Source organism: Phacochoerus africanus, chromosome 5 (genome assembly GCF_016906955.1).
Source record: "Phacochoerus africanus isolate WHEZ1 chromosome 5, ROS_Pafr_v1, whole genome shotgun sequence".
Classification (NCBI taxonomy): Eukaryota; Metazoa; Chordata; class Mammalia; order Artiodactyla; family Suidae; genus Phacochoerus; species Phacochoerus africanus.
In genome coordinates, this window is record NC_062548.1 from 101,004,102 (window position 1) to 101,030,907 (window position 26,806).

The 26,806-nt window shown below is 38.8% G+C and overlaps 1 protein-coding gene across 1 annotated transcript in view; it reads left to right on the plus strand.

Annotated features, from left to right (window-relative positions):
- The first annotated feature begins 1,349 nt into the window (after window positions 1-1,349).
- The window catches only part of LRPPRC (leucine rich pentatricopeptide repeat containing), a 113,743-nt gene continuing 88,286 nt past the window's right edge, over window positions 1,350-26,806 (plus strand). Inside the window, exons 1-11 of the mRNA XM_047782166.1 lie at window positions 1,350-1,539; window positions 14,783-14,982; window positions 16,749-16,871; window positions 22,569-22,690; window positions 22,794-22,852; window positions 23,502-23,588; window positions 24,422-24,548; window positions 24,907-25,051; window positions 25,365-25,510; window positions 25,767-25,872; window positions 25,952-26,059. Coding sequence (XP_047638122.1) covers window positions 1,391-1,539; window positions 14,783-14,982; window positions 16,749-16,871; window positions 22,569-22,690; window positions 22,794-22,852; window positions 23,502-23,588; window positions 24,422-24,548; window positions 24,907-25,051; window positions 25,365-25,510; window positions 25,767-25,872; window positions 25,952-26,059 — 1,372 coding nt within the window. The 5' untranslated portion in view covers window positions 1,350-1,390. The remainder of the gene's footprint in view (window positions 1,540-14,782; window positions 14,983-16,748; window positions 16,872-22,568; window positions 22,691-22,793; window positions 22,853-23,501; window positions 23,589-24,421; window positions 24,549-24,906; window positions 25,052-25,364; window positions 25,511-25,766; window positions 25,873-25,951; window positions 26,060-26,806) is intronic.

Here is a 26,806-nt window from a genome sequence, read left to right on the forward strand (position 1 = left end):
TTTATTTTACATCGCAGTTCTTATCTGTCTTTGCAAATTAAACTTTCGAGCGATTAATCAAAGTCCAGACTTTGTTTTGTTGTCCGCCGTATCCACATCTCAAATAATGCCTGGCACTAATTATGTGTTCGATAAGTTTCTGCTGAATGGGTGAATAAATTATATCCTAACGCCTCGTCGTATATATAACCCAGAGTAAATCATTTAACCTTTTTTGGAACTCATCTTTCTTCTCCCACAAAGGAGAAATGAGCTAGATAATTCCCAAACACATGTATTCAGAAATTATTTAATGTAGCCTACTGTGCGCTTGGGATGCTTGAGACTGGGTAGGGGCTTTGGCTACAAGTCCCGTTTTCAAGGAGCTCTGTGTCCAGTGGGATAAATAGCCAAACAGGAAATAACCCTAGAGGGCTTCTGGAAAAAAAACTTCCACCTGGAAACTCTTAAGATTACAGCTGAGTGAAGAGGGCGTCGGCGAGCTGGCTACACTTGAAGCTGTTCTCGGCTTTCCACGTGTGCACAGGATACACTTCCCTCACCATAAGGCAGGGGGCCACCTGTCTTATTCCCAGATTTGGCTCCGGACTCTTAAACATGCCTTTATCTTATGTCCCATGCCGGTGCATTTACGGAAAGAAGGGGCGGGACGGGAGTTGGGGCATATCATGCATTCACTTCCAGCTTTAAAACTAACGCCCTGCCTTCGAATCTATCCATTTCATAAAGCGAGGCACTGCTTATTGACTTAGGGTTGGATAACTGTACTCCTTTACACTGTCCCCAGGCCCCAAGCATACACATCACAGCACATTTTAACCCTGGAGGCCCCTAGCACAGTACAAGGGTCGTTAACGTTTTTCCTGTCCCACACTTTTGAGAGTATAAAACGTTCCTTTCTGGAGGCGCGACAACTTGGGCACCAAGCCGCAACTGCAGAACTTCAGCGGGAACACCCACATGCCGCAAAGAACTGTCGCACACTCGGGGACCTTCACAGTTCGCGCTTCTCCAGCGTTCCCGGATATTCTCGCTAGTTGGCCCCCCGCAAGCCTTTGCGCCAATCTGGGAGGAGTCGACCTCATCCGACTCTACCAACTGAAAAGTGAAGGGGTGGAAGGACTGAACACGCTGTCATGAAGAAAAGAGAACGTAAAAAGACGCTCTCTAAAATGATAAACCAAGACATCTCATTCTATCAACATCTTACAGGGCTTAAAAATCCTCGGAGAAACGTGTATCTTCATTTTTCAAGTTATAACAACACGTGCCTCCCCCCTTATCTGGAACTCCCGCCTTTTGGTTTCTCCCGCGCCGGGCGACCCCGCGGTCACGTGCTCCTCCTGTCCTTCTCGCCGAGCGTGCTTCCTGCCGTAGGGACAGCCGAGCCATGGCAGCCCTGCTGAGACCCGCTCGCTGGCTTCTCCGTGCCAGGGCGGCCAAGAGCCTCCCGCTATCCCTGCGACTCCTCACGGGTGGCCCGGGCCGGCCGCACGCCGCCTTCTGTCTGCCCGCCGGTCGCGCCGGGCCTGTCGCCGGGTGAGTGTTCGGCTGCTTACCCCAGTCTCCTGGCAGTGCGGCCATCCTCCGGGGTCGTGGATGCGGGCGGGGGCCGGGTCTCACCTGTGCTTTCTCCACGCTCTCCTTGGCGCTTCAGGGCCAGGCGTCCCCGGGCCTCGGACCACGCTCCCCACCCGGGGAGTTTCGGGTGACAGGGACGGTCGCCTTCAGAAGGTCACAGCTAGAGGCATGGCTTGCTTCCGGCATGGATCCTGCCCTCGCCGCCTCGGACTCGGTCTTCCTGTCCTAGGGTTACCAACGGCCTAGGAAACGCGGGCTTTGAAGGCTGCTGTCAGGGATTAGGTTTACTTTTTCCCTTGTGATTGACCCTCTGGGGTGTTGTCCCACGTGCAAGTCTTATTGGTGTTTTCTAACCAGCTAGGACTTAGATTTCAAAAGCTCGGGATAACGTAGCGGTGAACGTTTAATTATGGTCAGTTTGGGCTCTTGACTGCGTTTTTTTGGTGGAGTTTACCTCTCAGTATTTACGACGATGTGCTGTGGGCTAAGAATTGACACAGTAGGCTTTGAAAGTGTTAAAGAATGGATAAGTGAACACATTTCAGGCACTCTGTGGGAACCGGCGGTGCAAAGGCAAGTTACATTCTCCGTGGGGGTTAAATATGTGGATAAATGCTTGTTTGGGTTGTGGGTTATCAGGAGATGTGTTTGGTGTAGACTTTGCAAGGGAGGGGATAAGGGGGTTTGATAAAAGTGTTGAGTAGGATTACTTGAGAAGAGTAGATGGGCACCAAGGTTTTAGAAGTGGAGAAAAACTGATTTTGGAAAGACATGTTTATATGTAAAGATACTTTGAGAGACAGCACAAAGATTAAGAGTTAAGGATCTGGAATTGGCCACGGGGAGGACTTTAGGCTTCTCTGTTCATTTGCATTATGCCATCAGATAAGTTACTTAACATCTCCAGGCGTCACTTTCCTCGGTTCTAAGAAGGGAGTAGTAATAGTGCTGGTGGTATTGCATGAGATTATCTGTAAAAAATATAGGACCTGGTACCTAGTTAATACTTTCTTAATTACTATCATAATAACAGTAATAGCTGTGATTGCGTGGATTTTTGTGAACCAGGCTGGAAGCCAACTATATGTATAAAGTTATATGAGGAAATGTTTTATGACTTCTTAACAACTTAGTTATACATTTTTGGAACATAGCCTACTTATAACTTGGAGCCTACCTAGATTTATTTGCCCATTAGACCTGAACAGCTAACCCTTAGAAGTCATGCCTCTGCTTTCAAAGAGTTTCTTTTGAGAAAGTTATGCCAATTATTCATATTTTTTAGTCCTTCATGTGTTTGTTAGGCCAAGGAGGGTCGATGTTAAAGTTCATCTCTACGGTTGCATTTGAGGAAAACAGTAAAGGGAACCCAGTCTAGTAGAAAGGGTAGTGGTCTGGGTCCTCATCAGACCTGGGCTCCATTTACTCGCTGCATAATGTTACCTAAGCTTTTTTGTTTTTGTTTTTTGTCTTTTTGTCTTTTTAGGGCCGTACCTGCAGCATATGGAGGTTCCCAGACTAGGGGTCTAATTGGAGCTGTAGCTGCCGGCCTACACAACAGCCACAGCAATGCCAGATCTGAGCAGCATCTTTGACCTACACCACAGCTCATAGCAATGCTGGAACCTTAACCCACTGAGCAAGGCCAGGGATCAAACCCGAAACCTCATGGTTCCTAGTCATATTTGTTTCCACTGCGCCACCACAGGAACTCCACCTAAGCTTTTTGATCCTCAGTTTGTTGCTGTAAAATAGAGGTCACAAGCCTTTCCCCTCTTTGTAAAGCTCATCTGTTGTCACTCAGGACTCATCTTAAATGCTGTCTCTTCAGAAAGGTCTTACCTTAACACTCAATTTAAAAAACAACCCTATTTCAGTTTTATCATGGTGTGTCTCACTTGTCTGATTGATTGATTGATTGATTTGATTTGATTTTGGCTGCACATGTGGCATATGGAAGTTCCAGAGCTAAGGATCAAATCTGAGCCACAGCTCTAGCAACACTGGATCCTTAACATGCTGAGCCACAGGAGAAACTCCTATCTGATATTATTTATCTGCTTGCTCTTTGTTTCCTTAGTAGAAAGTGAGTTGCATGTGGGCAAAACTTTGTCTTGTTCACCACCGTATGCTCAGCTCATAGTAAGCAATAATAAAGTATTTGTTTCCTTTTTTCTCCTGGATTCTGAACCCTTTCTAAACAGTTTCCTATCCACAGCCTGTAAGCATGCCCACATCTTTCTCACCTGAAAAATAAAACGTTTCCCCAAACTGAGCTTAAGATGCTTCCTAGTCTCTCCTCCCTGTCTGTACTCCTGTCTTCTTCATTTCCTCACTTAACATTCACTCTTCCAACCCATTGCAGTCACGCCACTGGGAAAAGCTATCATTGTCTTATTTATTACTTTTTATTGTTATTGTTTCTTTCTTGGCCACCCTGTGGCATAAGGAGTTCCCAGGCCAGGGTCAGATCAGAGCTGCAGTTGTGACCTTCCCTTTGGGTGACCTCTTCCATTTTCAGAGCATCGGCCCATGCCTGCCTATTTGATGATGGCAATATTTCTCCTCCTGGTTATAGACTACTGGGCACCTCCACTGGTTGAACTCTAAACCCATCACCTCTCAAACTGGATTCATCACTTTGCTGTACACCAGAAACTAATGCAACTATACTTCAATTTAAAAATTAAAAAAAAGGAAAATATCAAACCGAATTTGTCTTTCCCCCCAAATCTGTTCCTCATGTGTTTCCTATTACAGTGGATGTTGCAATTTCTGCTTGCTTCCTAGAGATTTCTCACCTCCTTGTCCCCACCCTGCCCCTATGTATTGATTGCACAAATGGTTAAGTTCTCTTAGATCTGTTTCATCTGGAATAATTCCCCTTTTTCTCCAACCCTCACATTATTCCATTGTTTCCCCCATAATTTGATCACATCTTTTTCCCACTTAAAATCAGACACTGGTGGCTTGCAGCCTCACTTTCTTTTTTTTAGGGCCACACTCATGGCATATGGAGGTTCCCAGACTAGAGGGCTAATCGGAGCTACAGCTGCCAGCCTACGCCACAGCCACAGCCATGCAGGATCTGAGCCACGTCTGCAACCTGCCACCACAGCTCATGGCAATGCTGGATCCTTAACCCACTGAGTGAGGCTAGGGATGGAACCCACAACCTCATGGTTGCTAGACGGATTTGTTTCCGCTGCTCCACAACAGGAACTCCTGCAAGCTCACTTCTTGAGTTCATTCCCATGGTGTCCTCTATCCTAGCCATACCAAACTACTACTTTGAAGTCCTCTACATCAGGGCTTCTGAAACTATCATGAGCATATGGATTCCCTGGGGCTCTTGTGGAAATGCGGGTTCTGATTTTGTAGGTATAGGCAGGGGCTTGAGAATCTGCATTTTTAACACACCTGCAGATGATAAAGGTGCTGCTGGTCTGTGAGCCAGCAAGGCTTTGATGGGCCATGGTGCACATCTTTTTGCCTTTGACTGTGACCTTCACTCTTGTTATGTGTCTCCTCTTCTCTGTTAAATCTCTCTGGATGCCTTCTCCCATTGGATCACTCCCTTCTTGAGAAAACTCAAAGCACCCACCAGCCCTCCAGACCTGGTATTAAGTTCCTTGAAGGCAGGGATTTTTTTTTTTTTTTTTTTTGCTATTTCTTGGGCCGCTCCCGCGGCATATGGAGGTTCCCAGGCTAGGGGTTGAATCGGAGCTGTAGCCACCGGCCTACGCCAGAGCCACAGCTACGCTGCATCCGAGCCGCGTCTGCAACCTACACCATAGCTCACGGCAACGCCGGATCGTTAACCCACTGAGCAAGGGCAGGGACCGAACCCGCAACCTCATGGTTCCTAGTCGGATTCGTTAACCACTGCGCCACCACGGGAACTCCTGAAGGCAGGGATTTTGTCTTACCCTTTTTGCCTCCCCTGTTGTCTAACTTTGTGGCGCATAGTAGATGTCAAATGTCTGTTCGTGAATCAGTGAAGATCTTAGAGACTGATGAAGGAATATGTGTGAGATGCAAAGGAGTTTAAAGGCTTACTTATCCCATTGTGCAGTGAATCCCTACAGATCCACTATGATCTTGATTTCCAGGAATGTCTGAGAAGGACGGATGAGTATTATTGAGTGATAAAATTTGTTAGTACTTAGGGGCTTCAGAGAAAAGGTAAGCTTTGAGCTGTATCAGTTTGGCGGTGGATCTAGATTGATAATTGTCTTAAAGTGAAGATCACATGATGCCCTATGACAGAATGCTGTGACTTCTAAAGTTGAAGCAAAACTTTTCTTTGTTTACCTTTCATTAAAAAAAAAAACAAAGAACTTTCTTGGAGTTCCCTTCGTGGCTCAGTGGTTAACATATCCAACTAGGAACCATGAGGTTGCGGGTTTGATCCCTGGACTTGCTCCCTGTGTTAAGAATTCAACTTTGCCGTGAGCTGTGGTGTAGGTTGCAGATGCGGCTCGGATCCCGTGTTGCTGTGGCTCTGGTGTAGGCCGGTGGCTACAGCTCCGATTCAACCCCTAGCCCGGGAACCTCCATATGTCGCAGGAGCGGCCCAAGTAATGGCAAAAAGGCAAAAACAAAAAACCCAAAAAACAAATATTGTAAGTCTTTCTGGGTCCTTTGGAGTTGCAGTTCAGCCTCTGCTTCCCTGTTCATCCGTTACAGAGGCCTATGATAGGCACATGTACAACTGTCATATTCGTGCTGTTCAAAAGAGGAATATAATACTGTGACATTTCAGAGGGAAGAGAGTTACATTTGTGGTAGGGGATCACTCAAGTTTAAGAGGACACACTTAGTGAGCTGTCGGAATATTCCAGGGGGAGAAAGAGCAGGGAGAAACTTTAAGGCCATCTTTTATCCTGTGTGGTGTGGGGGGTGGAGTGTAGTGGAAATTGATACTGCAAAGGCCAGCCAGTTTCTTAAAGCTACCACAATTGACTAGAAAGTAGGTTGGAAGCCCCCGGAAGGTTTTGTGAGGTCTAGGTCTTGACATTTTACATAGACTCCAGGGGAGATAAGAGACAAGGGATGGATGGATCAGTAAGGAACAACATCGATACTGCAGAGTAGGGTTGGTGGGGCTCAAGTAGATGGTGCAGAACTGAAGATGCTTCTTTTTCTGAGAAGGAGAACAGGAGCTTAGCAAGGATGTTACAATCAGGAAAAATAGATTTGGGGATTAAGGTAAATAATAGTACTTTTGGTGTAGATCTTTGCCATTTTCAAACTGTTTATATGTCACACACACGTTTCATCTTCTGTGGGTTGATACTACAGATTAGGAAACTGAGGCTTAGAGGGGTAGAGTAATTTACCCAGGAGCTCCAGTTGGGATTCAGCTGCAGATACTGTGATTCTTAGTTCCCAAGTATTTTGAATATGTTATATTTTAGGTGCTGAAGGGACTATTGACATAAAAGCATTTTTTAAAAGGCAAGTATACATAATACATTATAAATTTAAGAAGTGGAGACTATGACAGGTAAATAAGCACATGATAAGATCTCATAATGTGAACTCTGGAGGGGATCTCTAGAATAACCTAGTCTGTCGCACTCTCACTTTATAGAGGCTGCAGAGTGTTTTGCTCCACATCACATGAGAGGTCCCAGCCTGGTTAACTGACTCTTCACCACTTCCTGTTGTAGCTGAGACAGAGACATCCCTTTGGACTGGAGGAGCCTGAGATGGAGGGGACATCTGGATAGGTGGAAAGGAATGGCTTTGGTGTTTTAAGCCAGGAGACTGTTGTGCAAGTGTAGAAGGGTTGCAAGTGACTTTTTTAGTCTAAAATTCTGTGACTTAACCATAAAGCATAAAGCAGTGTTTGGGGCACAGCTTAACTGGGCAAGACTTTTTGGAGAATCGAGGTCTTGCAAAATTCAGGGAGGATTTCTGGGGGAAAGATAATTAAGGGAGAAAGTTCTCTGTGACAACTTTACGAAAGTTTTTAAAGATAAAACGACGGATAGTTACTGAGTGCCTTCTATAATAAGTATTGAGCACTCTTTTTTGGGGGTGGGGCCACTCCTGCAGCATATGGAAGTTCTGCAGGTTAGGGGTCTAATCTGAGCTACAACTGCCAGCCTGTGCCATGGCCACAGCAACGCGGGATCCGAGCCGCGTCTGCGACCTGCACCACAGCTCACGGCAACGCTGGATCCTTGACCCACCAAGCAAGGCCAGGGATTGAACCTGCAACCTCATGGCTCCTAGTCGGATTCATTAACCACTGAGCCACAATGGGAACTCCTGTTAATACATTTTAAAAAGAAGAAATATGTAGTTAATATTTATTATGCTTACTTTGCTGGATCCTTTATGTGTATTTTCTCAGTATTGCCCAAACATTGGGCATTTGTATACTGCCTTCAGATTTTTTTTTTTTTTTGCCAAATCTGAATTCTATGTAAAATGTTATTTATATTTAATATTTTTTCCATTGGTTTATTTAGGTTTAAGGTGACATTTTTTATAACTTATTTTGTTTTAAGCAAGAATGCTTGATGTAATAGTTATTTAAAAATATTAAAGTAAATCTACTGAAATGGAAAGTCTTCGTCTACGTGCTAAAATCCTTTTCCTAGTAGAAGTGCAATATTTTGGGAAACACTGCATTATCTCAATCAATCTTTGAGATATTTCTGTGAGGTGCATACTATTATCTCTGCGATTTCACAGGCTTAGGAGAGATGATTGTGATAATGTGGGTAAAGTTTATAAACTTGGCCATCTTATAAATGACAGAGCCTGAACTCAGGCTGGTCTTTAGGACTCAAGCCCACGATCTCTAAGCTCATGTGTTTCCACCATGCCATGGAGCCTTGTGGTTTTGTTTCTAAGATTGTGCTTATCAAGTGTTTATGAAAATGATACCCAAGAGATTAAGATGTATAAAAAAGATTAAGTTTCTCTAGGGCACCTTTATGTTAGTATTCTCTATTACATGAAATGAGAATTAGCAAATTTTACTGGTGAGATTTGTTGCCTGGAATTTGCAGTTAAATCAGGTGGGGCCTTGGTGATAATTGTATTTCTTTCCCGTGTCCACTGCCCCCTGCTCTAAACTTCCATCAGTCTTTCATTGTGACCGCTGCAACAGCATCCTAAATGGTATCTGCATTATAATTCTTGCTGCCCCTAATTTTTTCTTCACCCTGCAGCTAGACTGATCTTTTCAAAACAGAAATCGATCATGCCATAACCCCTGCTTAAAAACCTTTGGTACGGTTCTGATACAGTTCTGTATTTGGAATAAAATCTGTACCTAGAATAAAATCCAGACTCCTTGTCTTCAGAATCCGTCATAATCTAGCCCGTAATTTCTCCCTCCAACTTTTGTCTTATCTGTTGCCCACCTGCTTGATCTGCTGACTGTTCTATTTTACTTAGAATACTCATCCTCTGCTGTCCATTTGGCTGCTTCTTTTCATCCCTAGTTAAAAACTTATGTGTTGTCTTATTTGTACACTTTAGCCAAAGTAGAACCCCAGTGTTACTCTTTGATCGCAGTTCCTCGATTATTTCCTTTACAGACTTTAACACAACTGGTGTTTTGTTTTTGTTTCACCAGTTGATGACCAGATTTACTCACTAGATAAGCAGAAAGAGTGATCCTGGCACAGTGCCTTACACATAGAAGATGCTCAATGAATCTTTTTTTTTTTTGTCTTTTTTTCTTTTTAGGGCGGCACCTGCAGTATATGGAGGTTCCCAGGCTAGGCGTCCAGTCAGAGCTGTAGCTGCCAGCCTACGGCACAGCCACAGCAACACCAGATTCCAGCTGCATCTGCAACCTACACCACAGCTCACGGCAACGCCAGATCCTTAACCCACTGAGCGAGGCCAGGGATCAAACCCACATCCTCATGGTTCCTAGTCAGATTCTTTAACCACTGAGCCACGATGGGAGCTCCCAATAAATCTTTTAATACATTGATAAAGAACTTCTGTTTGTAGTGATAAAAGTGAAAAAATTATAGGATCTCAAAGAGGTAGTGTCATGAAGATGGTTTTGAGGATAAATGATCTGGCAGTTGTATGAAGAAAACCTGAAGCCAGAGTTCCTATGTGGCTTAGCAGGCTAAGGATCTGGCACTGTCACTGCAGTGCTTCAGGTTGTTGCTGTGGCATGGGTTTGATCTCTGGCCTGGAAACTGCCACATGCCTTGGGTGTGACCAAAAAGAAAAAAAGAAAACCTGAAGTCTGAGAAACTAGGGGCTTGTTGCAAAAATCCCTGTATTCTGGATTGAACAAGGAACTTAGACATTAAGAGGCATATGAGGGCGCAACAGATGGGATGTGAAGGTGAGAGGGCTTGAGCAATAAGATAATTTTCTAAGATTTTTGAGCTTGAGGAAAACAATGTCAAGGTGATGTTGTCAGTCTCAATGGAGAAATTTAAAAGGAATACCAACCAATTTCAGGAGGAGGCATTATCTTTTAAAATTTTTGGCATTTTAAAATTTAATTGGAATCAGTGTTTGTATGTTTAAATGTTTAAAAAGAATTATATACTGTGACCAAGTTCGGTTTATTCCATGTGTGCAAGGCTGGCTCAACATTTGAAAAATTGGTAACAATCAGCCATATCAACAGGCTAAAGAAAGCTCAGTGGAATCGTTAAAGTAGGGATTGGTGAGAATATGAGATAAATTTGAGATACCTATTGCCTACAGAATGCCTCAACAAAATAAGCTGAGAGGAGCTTTGTGGAAATTAGTTTTGTATTTTAAAAGCATGTCATAAAATCCAAATCCCTTTGTTATCAGCTTTTGTAGGACTTTTGCCTTATCTAGTCTCACCTTCCCTGTTTAATTTTTACCACTTTCCAGTAACTGCCTGTTGCAGCCAGATTAGTTTGCTTGAGCTCATTTCAGAATGAAACTCTCCAAAGTACAAATGCTGGCCCTGTCATTAACTAGCTTTTCCTCTGACTTTAGGCAAGTTACATTCTTATCTGTGAAGTCAAGAATTATAGGCATAATTTTCTATTATCTAGCATTTATTAACTGCATAGTAAACTTTAGCTACTGATTATTTCTCTTCTATCATGTATCTGTGTCCTTTAAATTCTTGATAGCTCCAAAGGGATGCTAAATTGGCTGATAATAGCAGTGGAAAAGGAAGAAGAGAATAGGGAAGGGAAAGTTTCAAGGATGTATGTGATTAGTTTGGTGTGTATTCAAAATTAATAAGGAGTGGGTAACAATTCAATAAAAAGTTTACTTGAAGAAATAGCACTGAGACTATCTAAAACCTACAAAGCTCCTAGCATATGTCATTAGGGAATTGCAAGTTAAAACAGCAATTTGATACCACTGCATACGTGTTGGAATGGCTAAAATCCAAAACACTGATGGCACCTGTGTTGAGAATATGGCGCAGTAGGAACTCTCATTTACTGCTAGTCGGAATGCAAAATGGTAAAGTCATTTGGGAAGATAGTTTGACAGTTTCTTGCAAAGCTGAGTAAACATAGGCTTACCATATGATCCAGCAGTCACACTCCTAGATATTTACCCAAATTAGTTGAAAAGTTCCTTCCACACAAATGTGTACAGTAGCTTTATTTATAATTGCCCCAAGTTGGAAGTAACCAACACATCCTTCAGTAGGTGAACAGATAAACTGTGGTACATTCATGCACTGGTGTGTTATTCAGCACTAAAAAGAAATGAGCTATCAAGCCAGGAAAAGACACAGAGGAACCTTAAATGTGTAATGGCAGGTGAAAGAAGCCAGTCTGAAAAAGGCTATACTGTATGATCCAACTATATGCATTCTGGAAAAGGCAAAACAAGGCAAGTAAAAAGTGGTTGCTAGGGGTTCAGGAGGATGGGGGAAGGGATGAATAGGTAGAGCAGAGGGCATTTTGGGGGCAGCATGGTTCTGTGAGATGTGTAGGCACAAAGAGTGAACCCTCTTGTAAACTAGAGACCTTAGTTTAATAAGAATGTATCAATATTGGTCATCACTTGTAACAAATGCTCCACACTGATACAAATTGTTGACAGAGGAAACTGGGTAGAGGGGAAATAGGGTATAATATATGGGAACTCAGTACTTTCTGACAGTTTTTCTGTAAACTTGAAAATGCCTTGAAAAAAATAAAGCATTTTTGTAAGTTACAGATTTAATAGGGGAGTCCCATGGAAGCCTGTTTATAATAATCTAATAATCAAGTCCTTGTACCTTTTTGAAATGTGGACGCTCAACTATAGAATCATTTTTCACTTTAAAGAGTCAAAAACCATACCACTGATTACAGAAAAAAACAAAACAAGCTCCCTAAACCTGAGAAAAATAACTTTTTAAGTGCCAGAGTTTGCCAGAGAAAATTCACAGGTAACCTGGATGTTCATAATGCGTGCTGGAATCTCAGGACAACCTGAGAGTTTAACTCAAAAATCCAAAGGAGCCATTTAAGACACTTGGATGAAACAACAAAATAATTCCCTTATGTGTCTGCATCAGTCTTGGTCATCAAGATTTGGAGGCGGTGCATTCCAGCTTCTACAGGCCTATGGGGGAGGTTCCTGCCTTGCATAGACCCACCTTAACCCCCTGCTGTCGCCTTCCCATCATAGCATTTCCTATTGGTCCAGGCTGTGGAATTCTTGTTTCCTTCCGGTTGTGTTCAGGTGAATTTAAAAGTAAATTCTGGGCCCAATAAGACATGTAGAAAACACTGCACAGAGAATCCTTTCGAAGAGTGAAGAATCCTTTGGTTTAAATATGTAACCCTTCCCCTCCCCAATTTATTTTATGGTAGATTCATATTTTGAAGGATTTGTGTCAATCCTTAAAGCCAGACACACTTATGTGAAGGATTAAACACTTCTTTGTGAGAAGAACTAGCTTTAGAATGTTCAGAATGCCGTGCTGGTTTATTAACAGCTCTGTCTTCTGCCTGAATTTTATTTGTGTTTGTTTGATCTTACATTCTAAAGCTGCACTTTAAGCAAAGGTTTTTATTTTTATGCTCCTTTGGTGTATCAGATTTGAGTTGTGTAAAAAACTTGACAAAAGTACTTCACTACAGATGGGAAATCTCCATATTAGCTTTCGTTGGACTATGTCATTTCATGCACACTTGAACCTGACACATTATTCTGGGTGGCTTAAAATAATATTTTGTGTTTGCTTGACTAACAAGGGCATAGTTAGTAACAACAGATCCAGTAGCCAGCTAAACGACCAGAGAAAACTTTTGAACATAAGGGGTAAATGATTTGTAGGAGTGCATCTTCTGTGGTTTGTAGGTAAAAATCTAGCATTGAATTAATTCCGTTCACGTAGCACACTTTAATCAGCTCTCTACAAGTGTTGATCATTAGGTTTACAAAGCTAAGGCACTGTCTTACTTAGTTAATTTAACATCCTGATTTTTTTTCCCATTGTTTTTCAGTCTACTGATTGACGTAGGTGGAATTATTGATGGCCAGAGCAGTTGTGTTTTTGTCTCAGGTCGCAGTGGTAGAATTTCTAATCTAGTGTCAGTTACTGCCTCTGTGTTTTATATAATCTTGTGGTGAAACTACTGCTGTAGCTTTTTAATGTAGGGCTTTAATGTAGGACTTTTTAATGATTAGGACTTAATCATTCAATTTGTGACAGGTTTTCCAGTTTAGTAACATAAGGCTAGGAAGTCAACGATTTTATTTTTAAACTTACTACTATGTAAGTATTTATTTTGGCATTTGACTGTAGTTAAAAAAAAATGTGCTCATGCTTGAAAAATGTGATTATCATCCTAAAGGCATTCTTGAATTAATAAGTAGAGTGTTTTTACATTATACTTGGTTCATATATACTTAGTGTATGTTATTTAGTTACATTTACTGGCTACTTCTGAAAAGTCTTATGATATTTTGGGCTACATAGGTAAATCTCTCTGATTTAGATAATTTTGTGTGAGATTTGAATGCAGAAAAAGTTTTAAATTCAGTTCAGAAATTATGACAGGGGTTCCTTCATACATAGGGATTATTTCTAAGTTTGGTATTTGTAAATTAGGTATAGCCTGTATTTCTATAGCATGGAATGTCTCTGATTTCATGTTTTAGAGCATTTAGCTTGCACGTTAGTCCTGTATTATTAAAATATTGAATGGTTTAATGGTTGTCTGCTTTTTGTAAATGCATATGTACCAGTTTGACCTTACTTAATCTATAAACATTTTTTTCTTTTTGACTTTCTCCAAATTAGTGATTTTTAATACCAGAATCTAGTTTTATTTTTGATGGTTGCAGTTGTTAAAATAATTAAGAAAGTATACAGTTAGCCTTTTGACAAATTTAAATCAAGAGCTGAAACATTGTCACTATAAAATGTTTCAGATTTATTTAGACAGATTGGAAATTCTTTTGTCCTTAATGAGCCTTTAAAAAGTGCATAATTTTAATTTGACATTTGTTTTTCTTTTAAATTCATAATCTATACCTAGAAAACATTTGAAAAGTGCTTTAGAGGAGTTCCCGTCATGGCATAGTGGTTAATGAATCCGACTAGGAACCATGAGGTTGTGGGTTCGATCCCTGCCCTTGCTCAGTGGGTTAACGATCCGCGTTGCCGTGAGCTGTGGTGTAGGTTGTAGACGCGGCTCGGATCCCGTGTTGCTGTGGCTCTGGCGTAGGCCGGTGGCTGCAGCTCCGATTAGACCCCTAGCCTGGGAACTTCCATGTGCTGCGGGAGCGGCCCAAGAAATAGCAAAAAGACAAAAAAAAAAAAAAGGAAAAATGCTTTAGAATTCTTCAGAATTTTAGATATATTTTAGATATTCTCTCTCATTTGTAGAGGTGAGAGGAGCTTTGTAGCATAATCTTCATTTTCCTTCATTAACTTGGTTTTGGTTAAGGAGATTAAAACAGCACTGAAAATGTACCATATTATTGCCTTAGTTTGAGATGATTCCATGTGGAAGATTGAGACAGTGTCAAACAGTTATTCAAGAGACTACTTTGCATAAAATTTATGTACATGTGTTTTTATGTAAAGCAAGGGTCAAAACTTTCCTGCCAATTTATACTGCTCTGAGCATTTTTGCTTTTGTGCTATGGACTTAGGTGTTTAGTAACTAATACGAAAGTTTTGTATAAATTTTACTCACTGAAATTACCTGTATGAATAGTAGTTGACTTAATGTATTTCTCATTGTGTTTCATTTTCTAGAGGGCTACTGAGCCAAGTCAGGCTATATACTATTGCTGCTGAGAAAAAGAACTATCTTCAGGAGGAGCCCACTTCTTCTCATAAAAGGAATGCCAGTCAATTTGATTGGGCTCTAATGAGGCTAGATAATTCTGTCCGAAGAACTGGTCGCATCCCTAAGACTCTTCTACAAAAAGTCTTTGATAACACTTGCCACTCAGGTATTTCAAGATTTTCTGTTCAAAAAGTTGAACTTCTTAAATAAGTACTGGTTTGAGAGTAAGCTCATTATAGACCACGTGATTTGGTACTTTTAATTTTGTGTTATGATCATCATCTTGTGTTTTTCCAACTCATCAGAGCAAGGTTTTGAGTAACTGAAACATTTTGTTTTGCATGTTTATTTCAAAATCAGCAAATAAAAATTTTCTTTCTCCACAGTTTATGAAGGAATCACTTTCAATGGTAAATTTTCTTGGAAGATGTTATTCTTTTTTTTTAAATTTTATGATTTTTATTTTTCCCATTATAGTTGATTTACAGTGTTCTGTCAATTTCTACTGTACAGCAAAGTGACCTAGTCATACGTGTATACATTCTTTTTCTCACATTGTCCTCCATCATGTTCCATCACATTTATTCTTTTTTTTTTTTGTCTTTTTGCCTTTTCTAGGACTGTTCCTGCAGCATATGGAGGTTCCCAGGCTAGGGGTCTAATCGGAGCTGCAGCCACCGGCCTACGCCAGAGCCACAGCAACACGGGATCCGAGCTGCGTCTACAACCTACACCACAGCTCACGGCAACGCCGGATCGTTAACCCACTGAGCAAGGCCAGGGATTGAACCCACAACCTCATGGTTCTTAGTCGGATTTGCTAACCACTGAGCCACGACGGGAACTCCCATCACATTTATTCTTGTCTTCCCTTGTATAATGTCTGCCTTCCCTAAGATGATCACATATGACAGATTACCCAGAAAGGCTGATAATCGTTATTTCTCTTTCATTTTCACTTAGCTATTAAAATCTATTTGAGTCACTTATGCAACTTTGATAACCTGATAGAAATTTGTAGACCCTAATCACCCCTCCCCAAAAAAGCCCAGTCCCACGCACTCACACAAAAGCCTACATTGCAAGCCACACATGTAATTTTGAGCATTCACCATCTTCCTAAAGCTCATTCATGATTTCAGTCACATTGAAAAGTTGTAGAATCTAATAATGAGGGATACCAAGGAAGTATCAATTATAATTACATGCATTTAAAGATAGTTTTTTAAATCATTTTCTCTTTGATTTATTGAGTTGTATAGCTGTCACCACAGTCAGTTTTAGAACATTTTTATCACCTGCCACAAAGAAACCTCCCCATTCCTAAACATCAGCTTTAAACCCTCATCCCTTCCAATCCTAAGCAGCCACTAGTGAGTGTACTCTCTGTCCTTGTCGATTTGTTTATTCTGGATACCTTATATAAATGGAATCATGCAATGAGTGGTTTATTTTTGTTTTTGTTTTAAAGTCAGTTTCAGGGACATGTAGATAAAAGGCCATGGATAAAGAGAGAAAGAAGTTTATATTTTCTAGTAGATTATAAACCTAAATTGGATATTCATGGGTTTTAATTGTATTGCTTTGCACTATTTTCATAAAATATTGAGAAGCTTAGGCTTCATGTATTGCAGTAACTCCTTATAAATTAGTTTCTTTGTGTTTTTGTATTCCATAAAGTCTTAGAGATTGCATAGATTTATAACCTTAGCTTAATTAAGAAAGTGGACCAATTTTAAAAACTTTTAATAGCATTATAAATGACACTTGTTAATTGGGATAGGAATTTTCTGGTTCATGAAAAATGTTATCTTTTAACATTTAGTGAGGTAGGGGATTTTTAAATATTTACAAATTTCTATTTAAGTTTTGATATTTATCTCTGTGATATTGGTACTATGTTAAATCTCATCCATTAACCTCTTTTCATAGGTAGCCCAGGTAGTAATCAAGCCTTGCTTCTGCTGCGCAGCTGTGGTTCTCTCTTGCCTGAACTAAAGCTATCAGAGAGAACGGAATTTGCTCACAGGATATGGGATGAACTTCAGAAATTGGGTATGATTGTTTGAATATATGATGCGCATAAAAAGTAGATTTTTTGCTTTTACTAAAAAAGAATTTCTTTACTAAAGGCTGTAATTCAGTTTTATAGAAGGGCTTACTTGATTTATTTTTGTGTGTTTGTGAGATATGTCGTATTTGGTGAGTTATAGTGACATCTAGGGGCATTAAGAATAAAATAATTTTTCTTTCTTTCTTTTTTTTTTTTTTTTTTTTTTGTGTGTGTGTGTCTTTTTAGGGCCTTACCCGTGACATATGGAAGTTCCCAGGCTAGGGATCAAATCAGAGCTACAGCTGCCGGCCTATGCCACGGCCACAGCAATCACCATGGTCACAGCAATGCGATATCAGAGCTGCCTCTGTGACCTACACTACAGCTCACAGCAATGCTGGATCCCTGACCCCTGACCCACTGAGTGATGCCAGGGATTGAACCTGTACTCAGGCTTGTTACCCCTGAGCCACAGTGGCAACTTCCTTAAGAATAAAATATTTTTTCATAACAAGTACTACTTTTAGGGTAAGATAAGAAGAATAAAATAGAAAGACATTTGGTCTCCAAGTTACAAATGCACATACTATATAACCACACAGTTCCATTTGTTAGAATTTATCAACATATCAAGGTTTTAGTGTGTTTATACTTAAAAACAATTTCTTGAAGTACAGTTTATTTGCAGTAATGTATTATTTTCATGTGTATAATCTAGTCCATTTGTTAGAATTTAGATAGATATATTCACATGTGCAAAAGGATATTCTTCATTGTAGCTTGTTTGCAATAGTAAGAAATTGGAACAGCGCTAATGTCCCTCACTAAGGGACTGGTTAAATAAATTATGAAGTGTCCACAAAATGGAATACTGCGCAATTGCTAAAAAAAGGAGTTCTTCATATATTAAAGTAGGGCGTTCTCCAAACTATAATTAAAAATTAATGTACAGAACAGTGTGTACAGTATGCTACCATTTGGAAGAAAAATGTTTATATGCGTATGTGCATATAATGTTAAAATATTTCTGAAAGGATGATAAACACTAGATATAATTGTTTACTCTATACTTTTTAAAAATCGATTTTTTTTTTTTTAAGGACCTCACCTGCAGCATATGGAAGTGCCCAGGCTAGAGGTCTAATCAGAGCTGCAGCTGCCACCCTACACCACAGTCATGTCTGCAACCTACACCATAGCTCATAGCAACACTGGATCCTTAACCCACTGAGGGGGGCCAGGGATTGAACCCATGTCCTCATGGATACTAGTCAGGTTTGTTACCACTGTGCCACAACAGGAACTCCTAAAATTGTAATATTGTTGATTATACCTTTTTGCACTTGTTCAGTTTGGGGCTATGAACATAATACCTATGCAAAAAATAAAATAGTTTAAAAGATCATTTGATAAAATTCAGTGTTCATTCCTGATTTAAGGAAGTCTTAGCAAAGAAAACCAGAGATGCCTATTTGTCAGTAAGCCACACAATTTAAGAACGTGTTGAACTGGGAGAGATATTTGTGAGAGAGGTTGTATTCTAAAATAGAAAAGAACCTTTACACAGTAGTCATAATGTTAACACCTCAGTAGAAAGATAGACACGTATTACTTTCTATTATAATTGTTTACAAACATGTCTTTCCTCTATACTGTGTATCTTTGTAAGAGTGAAATTCATGACATCTTTTTCTCTTTGACAATAGAATAATACTTTGAACATATTACACTTGATAAGTACTTGTTGAATTAATATTGCTAGAAGCCTGGTAGATTGCTACTGTGCCTCTTGTTCACGCACTTTTAAAGCTGTGTGAGATTTTTTTTTAGCTTTGGTACCATGTCCAAGGTTGCAGAATGAGCTATTGACAGATCTGAGACCAGAACTGAGGTTTCCAGACTAAAGGGGATTCTAGAGGAACATTGGAAATGATAGACTCTCATTGCAGTGTTGCCGTATGCTAAATTGTTTACTTCTGGTGTACTTCTTGGCCGCATCATGATAATATATGTCTCCTTAACTTTTTCTGTTCAAGTTTTTGTCTTTTCTGGAGTGTTCTTTGTTTCTTACTCTTTAAATCAGTCTCATTTTCAAGCTGTAATTTAAATCCTTCCATTCTAGGGAGTTCCAGCTGTGGCTCAGCAGTTAAGAACCCTACTAGTATTCATGATGTGGGTTTGATCCCTTGCCTTGCTCAGTGGGTTAAGGATCTGGAGTTGGTGTGAGCTATGGTGTAGGCCAGCAGCTGTAGCTCCAATTCAAATCCCTAGTCTGGGAACTTCCATGTGTTGCAGGTGTAGGCCTAAAAAAATAAAATAAATAAAATAAAAATAAATAAATCCCTCCATTCTAGAGTTTTACCTCCAATCCCAATTAGTGTCTCATCATTTGCCTGCATTAGAGTTGTGAATCTGTCTCATTAGTAGGTATTCTGCTCTTGGAGGCCGATGATTGTATCTTATCCACCAGATCTTCATCATGAACCTTCTAGTGTTTTGCACACATTGGGTACTTCCCATGAACCTTCCCATGAACCTTTGCACACATTGGGTACTTCCCATGAACTTTTGCACACGTTGGGTACTCCCTCATGAACCTTGTAGTATTTTGCACACATTGGGTACTAAAGTTAGTTGAAATTGTAGAAAGTGTTCAAGCAAATTTAGCTTTCAAAAAATTTAAATTCTGCTTCGTTAAATAGTAAATATATTAACATGTTTCAAATTCAAAAGATTCAGTATACGGTAAAAGGTTTCAACTTATGTTCCCCAGACACCCAGTTCCACTCTTGGGGATAATCAGTCAAATCTAACTAAAAAAATTCCCTAAAGTAATAACCACATTTTGGAAAATGATAACTGTAATTTTTTTTTTTTTTTTGGTCTTTTTGCCTTTTCTAGGGCTGCTCCCGTGGCATATGGAGGTTCCCAGGCTAGGAGTCTAATCGGAGCTGTAGCCACCAGCCTACACCACAGCCACAGCAACGTGGGATCCGAGCTGTGTCTGGGACCCACACCACAGCTCATGGCAATGCCAGATCCTTAACCCACTGAGCAAGGCCAGGGATCGAACCTGCAACCTCATGGTTCCTAGTTGGATTCGTTAACCACTGTGCCATGACAGGAACTCCTTTTGTGTGTGTGTGTGTGTGTAATTTTTTAAAAATACAGTTTCTTACAATGGCTGTTAAAATACTTTATTTGCCTTTGAAAAAAAAATCCTTGATCATTAGATGTCTGATTTAGATACAAAGGTAGGGATAAAAACTACTCTGAATAAAAAAGTGCAAATATGTTTTTAAGTATTGGTATTAGGACAGGTCCACATTTAATATTTGTGGAGTTCCTGTCATGGCTCAGTGGTTAACGAATCTGACTAGGAATCATGAGGTTGCGGGTTCCATCCCTGGCCTCACTCAGTGGGTTATGGATCCATTGTTGCCTTGAGGTGTGGTGTAGGTTGCAGATGCGGCTCAATTCTCACGTTACTGTGGCTGTGGCATAGGCCAGCAGCTATGGCTCCAATTCGACCCCTAGCCTGGGAACCTCCATATGCCGCGGGTGTGGCCATAGAAAAAGACCAAAAAAAAAAAAAAAAGAAGATATACTCATGATAAGGGAAATTATATATGACATCTTAAAGTTTTGAGATGACACCATATTTTTCTTGAATAGTAAAATGCCACACTAATTAATGTAAACTACAAATAAAAAAGCTCTGTGAGGAATTCCCTTTGTGTTGCAGTGGAAACGAATCCGACTAGTATCCATGAGGATGCAGGTTTGATCCCTGGCCTTGCTCAGTGAGTCCAGAATCTGGCTTTGCTGTGAGCTGTGGTGTAGGTCTCAGATGTGGCTCGGATCCCTCATTGCTGTGGCTGTGGTGTAGGCTGGCAGCTATAGCTCCAATTCAACCCCTAGCCTGGGAACTTCCACAATGCTGCAGGTGCAGCCTTAAAACACACACACACATTCAACCTCTGTGAGATGACAGAAAAGTGGCAGATGAATTTTATTGTGGATAAGCACAAGGTAATACTTGGAAGGATAGAAAAATTATGCAGATTATACCAATGGAGAGTTGAGCTGTGACCTAGCAAGAAACCTGGCTTTTATCCAAGGTAGTAATATTTGAGAACATTCCTTTGAGTTTGAACAAAATAAATATAAGATAAATGCAAGAGGATGATAATTTACAAAATAAGTCAGTTGTAAGACTTTTTAATTTTTTCTGAAAGATACAATATGTATTTTTTTAAAAGTCTCTAATTTTCAAGAAAAGACCCATGAAATTAACTAGATGTAATAATTATGTGGATACAATTTTTACTGAAGTTCACAGAAACATCTTTCTCATCTGTAGAACTATGCCTTTGTGGCAGAAATAAATAAATTCTAGTAATGTTGAACGTTGATCTTGATAAAAATCTGTATGAAAATCCAGAATAGATGTTACTTAACTTGGATTTTGAGCAGTTTCCTCAGCTTTTCCAACACATTAGAGTGAGTGCCTTTATGAAATTATAAGATGTAATTTCCTTCAGTCTTAGAGCTATAGCCAACCATTGTTAGAGTTCAGTTTGAATTGATCCTTTTTTGGAAGTTGTCAGACACTGTATGGTAACTTTGTTGCATAATTATAATGTAAAGGTGGAATTTCACAGGGTTCCCATTAAGGGCCTGTATAAAGTATTAAAATGGTTAAGAGATTGGGCTCTCAAGGCAGACCACCTACATTCAAATTTTTGGTTTTGTGTAAGTGGAAGAATCCATTTTCCTCATCTGTAAGATGGGCATGATAATAGTACCCGCCTCAAAGCTATTGTGAGGAGTAATTTGGCTTCTGTATGCAGAGCACTTAACCCAGTGCCTGAAACATAGCTAAGCACTCTACGAGTCTGCTGAGATAAATGTTAATTTAATAGGACAGGTCTCTGCTGCTTTGAATCTCAAAACTTTTACACCACACTCCTCTGTAGCCACAGGCAGTTGAAAAGATAAAATTTAACTCCTGAAACTTTAGTAAAACATGTTACCACTGGTATGATTTGATGACCATGATGTCATGAATGGCTCTTCATGTTGTGAGTGGATATGGTCAAGCTGAGTGGTAGCCTTAATTGATGTGGCCTTAGGCAGGATGGACACAGAAAGAAAACCAAGGGCATTGGACTATAAGTAATTAATAGCAGACTAGAAATGGTGGTCAGCAACTGGAAACGGGGTGGAAATGGAGCCCTTCAAAAGCTGAGTGGCCTGGTTGGTAAATAAGCCAAATTGTCAGTACAGTCCTACCTGTATATAATGACTGCTGTCATAATCCATCCATCTCAGGGTATCTATAATGTGGCAAGGACTGCTTTATATAGAAAAATCTTCCAGTCACTTTAAATATAGGGGTATTGTGTGCATTTTCCAACAGGAAGGGAATACTGTGCTTCATAAGTAAGGAACCTATTTTAATACTTGAATAGGCAGTTACTTGGAATTGTCCGTTAATTGTGTAATTACTGTCTTGTATATTTAGCTTGGTCTGTTCTGACAGCATTTCTATATAGATGGGTCTAAGTATGGGGTAAAATGCAGAAATGACCATTTTATGCATTTTGGTTAAATTTAAGTGCACATATTTTAGTTGTGATAAAGAATATGATTTTTAAAGTATGCTTCTAAAAATTTGATTTAAATTTCATTTGTAGGTACTGTGTATGATATAAGTCACTATAATGCATTGCTTAAAGTCTACCTTCAAAATGAGTATAAATTTTCACCAACTGACTTCTTGGCAAAAATGGAGAAAGCAAACATTCAACCAAATCGAGTAAGAAGTTACCATTGTAATGTTTATTGGTCATATCCCCTTTTATTTTCACCCAGAAAAAAAAATTTATTAAAAAGTATTAACTGGCCCATTTCATTGACAGGTGACATACCAAAGGTTGATTGCTGCTTATTGTAATGAGGGAGATATTGAAGGTGCCAGGTATGTTCTATAAATGTATGTTTAAGCAAACTGATTTGTAAGTCTTGTAAACCTAGAATATATTCACTTTTTTTTTTTAAGGTTTCTTAGTAAGAAAATTATTTCAGAAGTATTTTATCTAGCAAATTCAGTCATATGACTTAGATAAAATAAGGAATTGTGTGAAAGGGGAAGAATAATTGAAAATTGCTATTTTAATTAAAAATTCGATTTACTGGAGCAGACGTTTAAGTCTTGGCTTTACTTTTTTTTATTGTGATTTCCAAAAGTAAACATTCTTAGCCATTTACACTGTATTCATTTATAAAACTGATAACACTCTTTCAGTGATTAATATAAAATCAGCTGTGACATTTCTCTGCTTGTGTAAAATTTATTAATACTTTTGGATGTAGGGTTTGGAAAATAAGGAATAAATTGAAATGTACAACCTCATTTTTAACTAAATGAGCCTTATTAAACTTTATGCTTTTAAAGGTTAATTAGTACAGATGAAACAATCATATTTTTAAAAGTTCCCTACTATTTTTAACAAGAGTACTTTGACTATTGATATAACTTTAGAGAGTGGGATTTTCTGTGTGTATGTTGTAAAAATTGGTTTTGGTGTGTATATCCGAGGAGTATTTTTATTTCCCTTGTATTGCAGCAAGATACTTGGATTTATGAAAACTAAGGATCTTCCCATCACAGAGGCAGTATTCAGTGCCCTTGTTACCGGGCACGCAAGAGCTGGGTAATGTACAACCTCAAGTTTTGTTCGCAAGTGAGGTTTAAATTACAGAAAATTATTGTAGAAAATTCTTTAATGACGTTTACCATCTCAAAAAAGCCCACAGAAACCTTGAGTATGTGAGGTAGAATATACACATCTTAAAATAACCTATTCTTAAATTTATCTGTTTCATAAAACTTATTTGAAGATTTTCAATTTTAAAACTTGGGCCTAATCTAAAGTAACTGACTTTGTATGTAAAGTTTATTAGCTGTCTGCCAGTGCTCTGGAAAATATTTTTATTTTTGAAGAATAATTTACTAAGTGTTATTCTTTCCTGAAAAGGTAAATTTGAATCATGGAGTTTGTATCGTGGCTCAGTAGTAACGAATCCAACTAGTATCCATGAGGACGTGGGTTTGATTCCTGGCCTTGCCTAGTGGGTTAAGGATCTGGTGTTGCTGTGAACTGTGGTGTAGGCAGGTAGCTGCAGCTTCGATTCCACCCCTAACCTGGGAGCTTCCATATGCCACAGGTGTGGCCCTGAAAAAAAAGACGAAAAAAATTTGAATCACAACATACTTGATAAAAGAGGGCAGGTTATTTAATGTCTATGTGATTATAATAATTTGGCTTCTTTTTTGAGAAAGCTTACCTGTTTATGACCTTTATTGCTTTGGAAACCTATTTTCAGTTTACTATGTATTTGTCCTTTTTTATGTTACATGATTCTAACTGGTACATAAAAATTTTGAATTTTGATAAGCATAGGTAGTACATTCTAGATTAAACGATAATTTTACATTTGGAAGTATTGTAGTAATCTGTTTTATTATCTTTGAATTAACTTACAGAGATATGGAGAATGCAGAAAATATTCTCACAGTGATGAAGGAGGCCGGAATTGAGCCTGGTCCAGATACATACTTAGCACTATTGAATGCCTATGCCGAGAAGGGTGACATTGACCATGTTAAGCAGGTATGACTTAAATAAATGTACTTTAAAATTATTTGTATGAACTTGTGTTACATTTTGCATGAAGCAGAAAAGTGTAGTTTATGTCTCTCTTTTAAAAGATAGCTCTTACAGACAGCATTGAAGAATTCTTTCCATAGTTCAGTACTTCGGTATTGATGTTAGTTATTGCTGAAATAGAGTATTTTTTGTTTTATAAAACAGTCCTAAACCTTTAGATGGCATATATTTCTAACTTGTTAAAATCTTGGTAATTTAATAACTTAATAACTTTAATAACATAATAACTTTAATTTTGAAAAAAACCCAAAAAACAGAAAAAACCTTGTTTCTAACTTCTAATTTCTGGAACTATCTGTAGACCCTGGAGAAGGTGGAGAAGTCTGATCATTTCCTTATGGACCGTGATTTATTGCAAATTATCTTCAGCTTCAGTAAAGCTGGATATCCTCAATATGTCTCAGAAATTTTGGAAAAAATTACATATGAGAGAAGATATATTCCAGGTAGTTTAAAATTTTTTATTTTCATGATTCTAAAAAAATCCAAATTATTATTTTTACATGATGGAAAGGGCATTGTTTAACAATAGGATATTGTGGTAGATGAACATAAGATTCTTTTAAAGTCAGCTTAATAAACTGAAAAACTTGAATTAATGAATACATGGGAATGTTTTGATTTGAAAGTGCGTCACTATTAATTTAGGCAAGTATGTCCTTTTGGTGTTTGTAGTTCATAAGTTTGTCTTTCGTATTGATAGCAGTGTAGAAATACTGTTCAAATCACTAACAGAAGGTGTCTTTGTTTTCTTTCCAGATACAATGAACCTCATTTTGCTTTTAGTCACTGAAAAATTGGAAGATACAGCCTTGCAGATTTTATTAGCATGTCCTGTATCAAGGGAGGACGGTTTGAGTGACTTTGGCAGTTTCTTTTTACGACACTGTGTGACTATGAATACGGTATACAATAGTCCGTTTTTACCTTGTGGACAGTATAATAGGCAGTGAAATAAGATTCTTTAAAATATAAGGACATATTATGAGATTAGACCACCTATAAATATTATGAACACTTTGTTTTTGTGTTGTAAGATTATTGGGTAGAAAGAGGATGCAAAGTTCAAATTTTTTTATCTCAAAAGTGATAGAATATTTCCAGAAAGTCAAGTGGTGGGACATTTGCAGATTCAGCTGATGTGATGCCTTTCTTTTCTAGCCTGCAGAGAAGCTTAAAGACTACTGTAAGAAGTTAAAGGAAGCCCGGTTGCACAGATCTCCTTTCCAGTTCACACTCCAGTGTGCTTTACTAGCCAATAAAATCGGTACTGTGTTCTCCTAATGACAACTCACATTCAATACGTTTTGTTGAGATAACTTTGTAATAAGTGGTATCTCTTTCAGATTTGGCAAAGGCTGTAATGAAGGCTCTGAAGGAAGACGGTTTTCCTATCAGAACTCACTATTTTTGGCCATTGTTAGTTGGATATCAGAAGGAAAAAAATGTTCAAGGTAAGGTTTTGCCTTTTATAGGTTTGTAATGGTTCAGATATCCAGTATAACAGTTTCTACACAAAACTAGTTGAATTATTTGGGAAAACATGCTTATTCCTGAGTGTTAGAACATCTGAGGGCGTAGAATTAAGTCATAGTAAAGTATTAGGTGTTTTAAAAAAACCTAATGGATTTCTTTCATCTTAATTTCATTAATTTCATTTCTTAACTCATCTCTGGTCTTAATAATCAAACTTGTGAGTGTGGTTTTAAATAGTTCATTATTTTTAAGTTTTTCAAAAAACTCTTTAGTTCTTGATTTTATATACTACAGTGTTTGGAATTAGTTTATCTAGCCTTACTAAGGATAAAGTTATATATAATCAAACCATTTTCTTTGTGGACCAGTCTATTTCTTCTTAACTGAGCTGAGTTACAATAATAGGAAGGGCAGGAAAACTTTTATTGTAAAATGAGTGCTCATGACCTGACAGCCTACTGATTGAAGGACAGAAATGTTCAATCTTTCAGCTTCTAAAGTACGTTTAAGCATTTAGCATACTTTTCCCTGTACACATGGGATGTCTATAGGATATGAATAAGAATTGAACAAATATTAAATTTTAGAGTACAGTATCTAATTCTTTGGTTTGCATTATTGGTAATTCAGAAAGAGTAGTCTCATAAAAAGATGCTTTTAACAGAAGTACTTCCCCCTTGGGGAAACAAAAAATGGTCTTTTTCATTTTATCTCGCCGTATAATG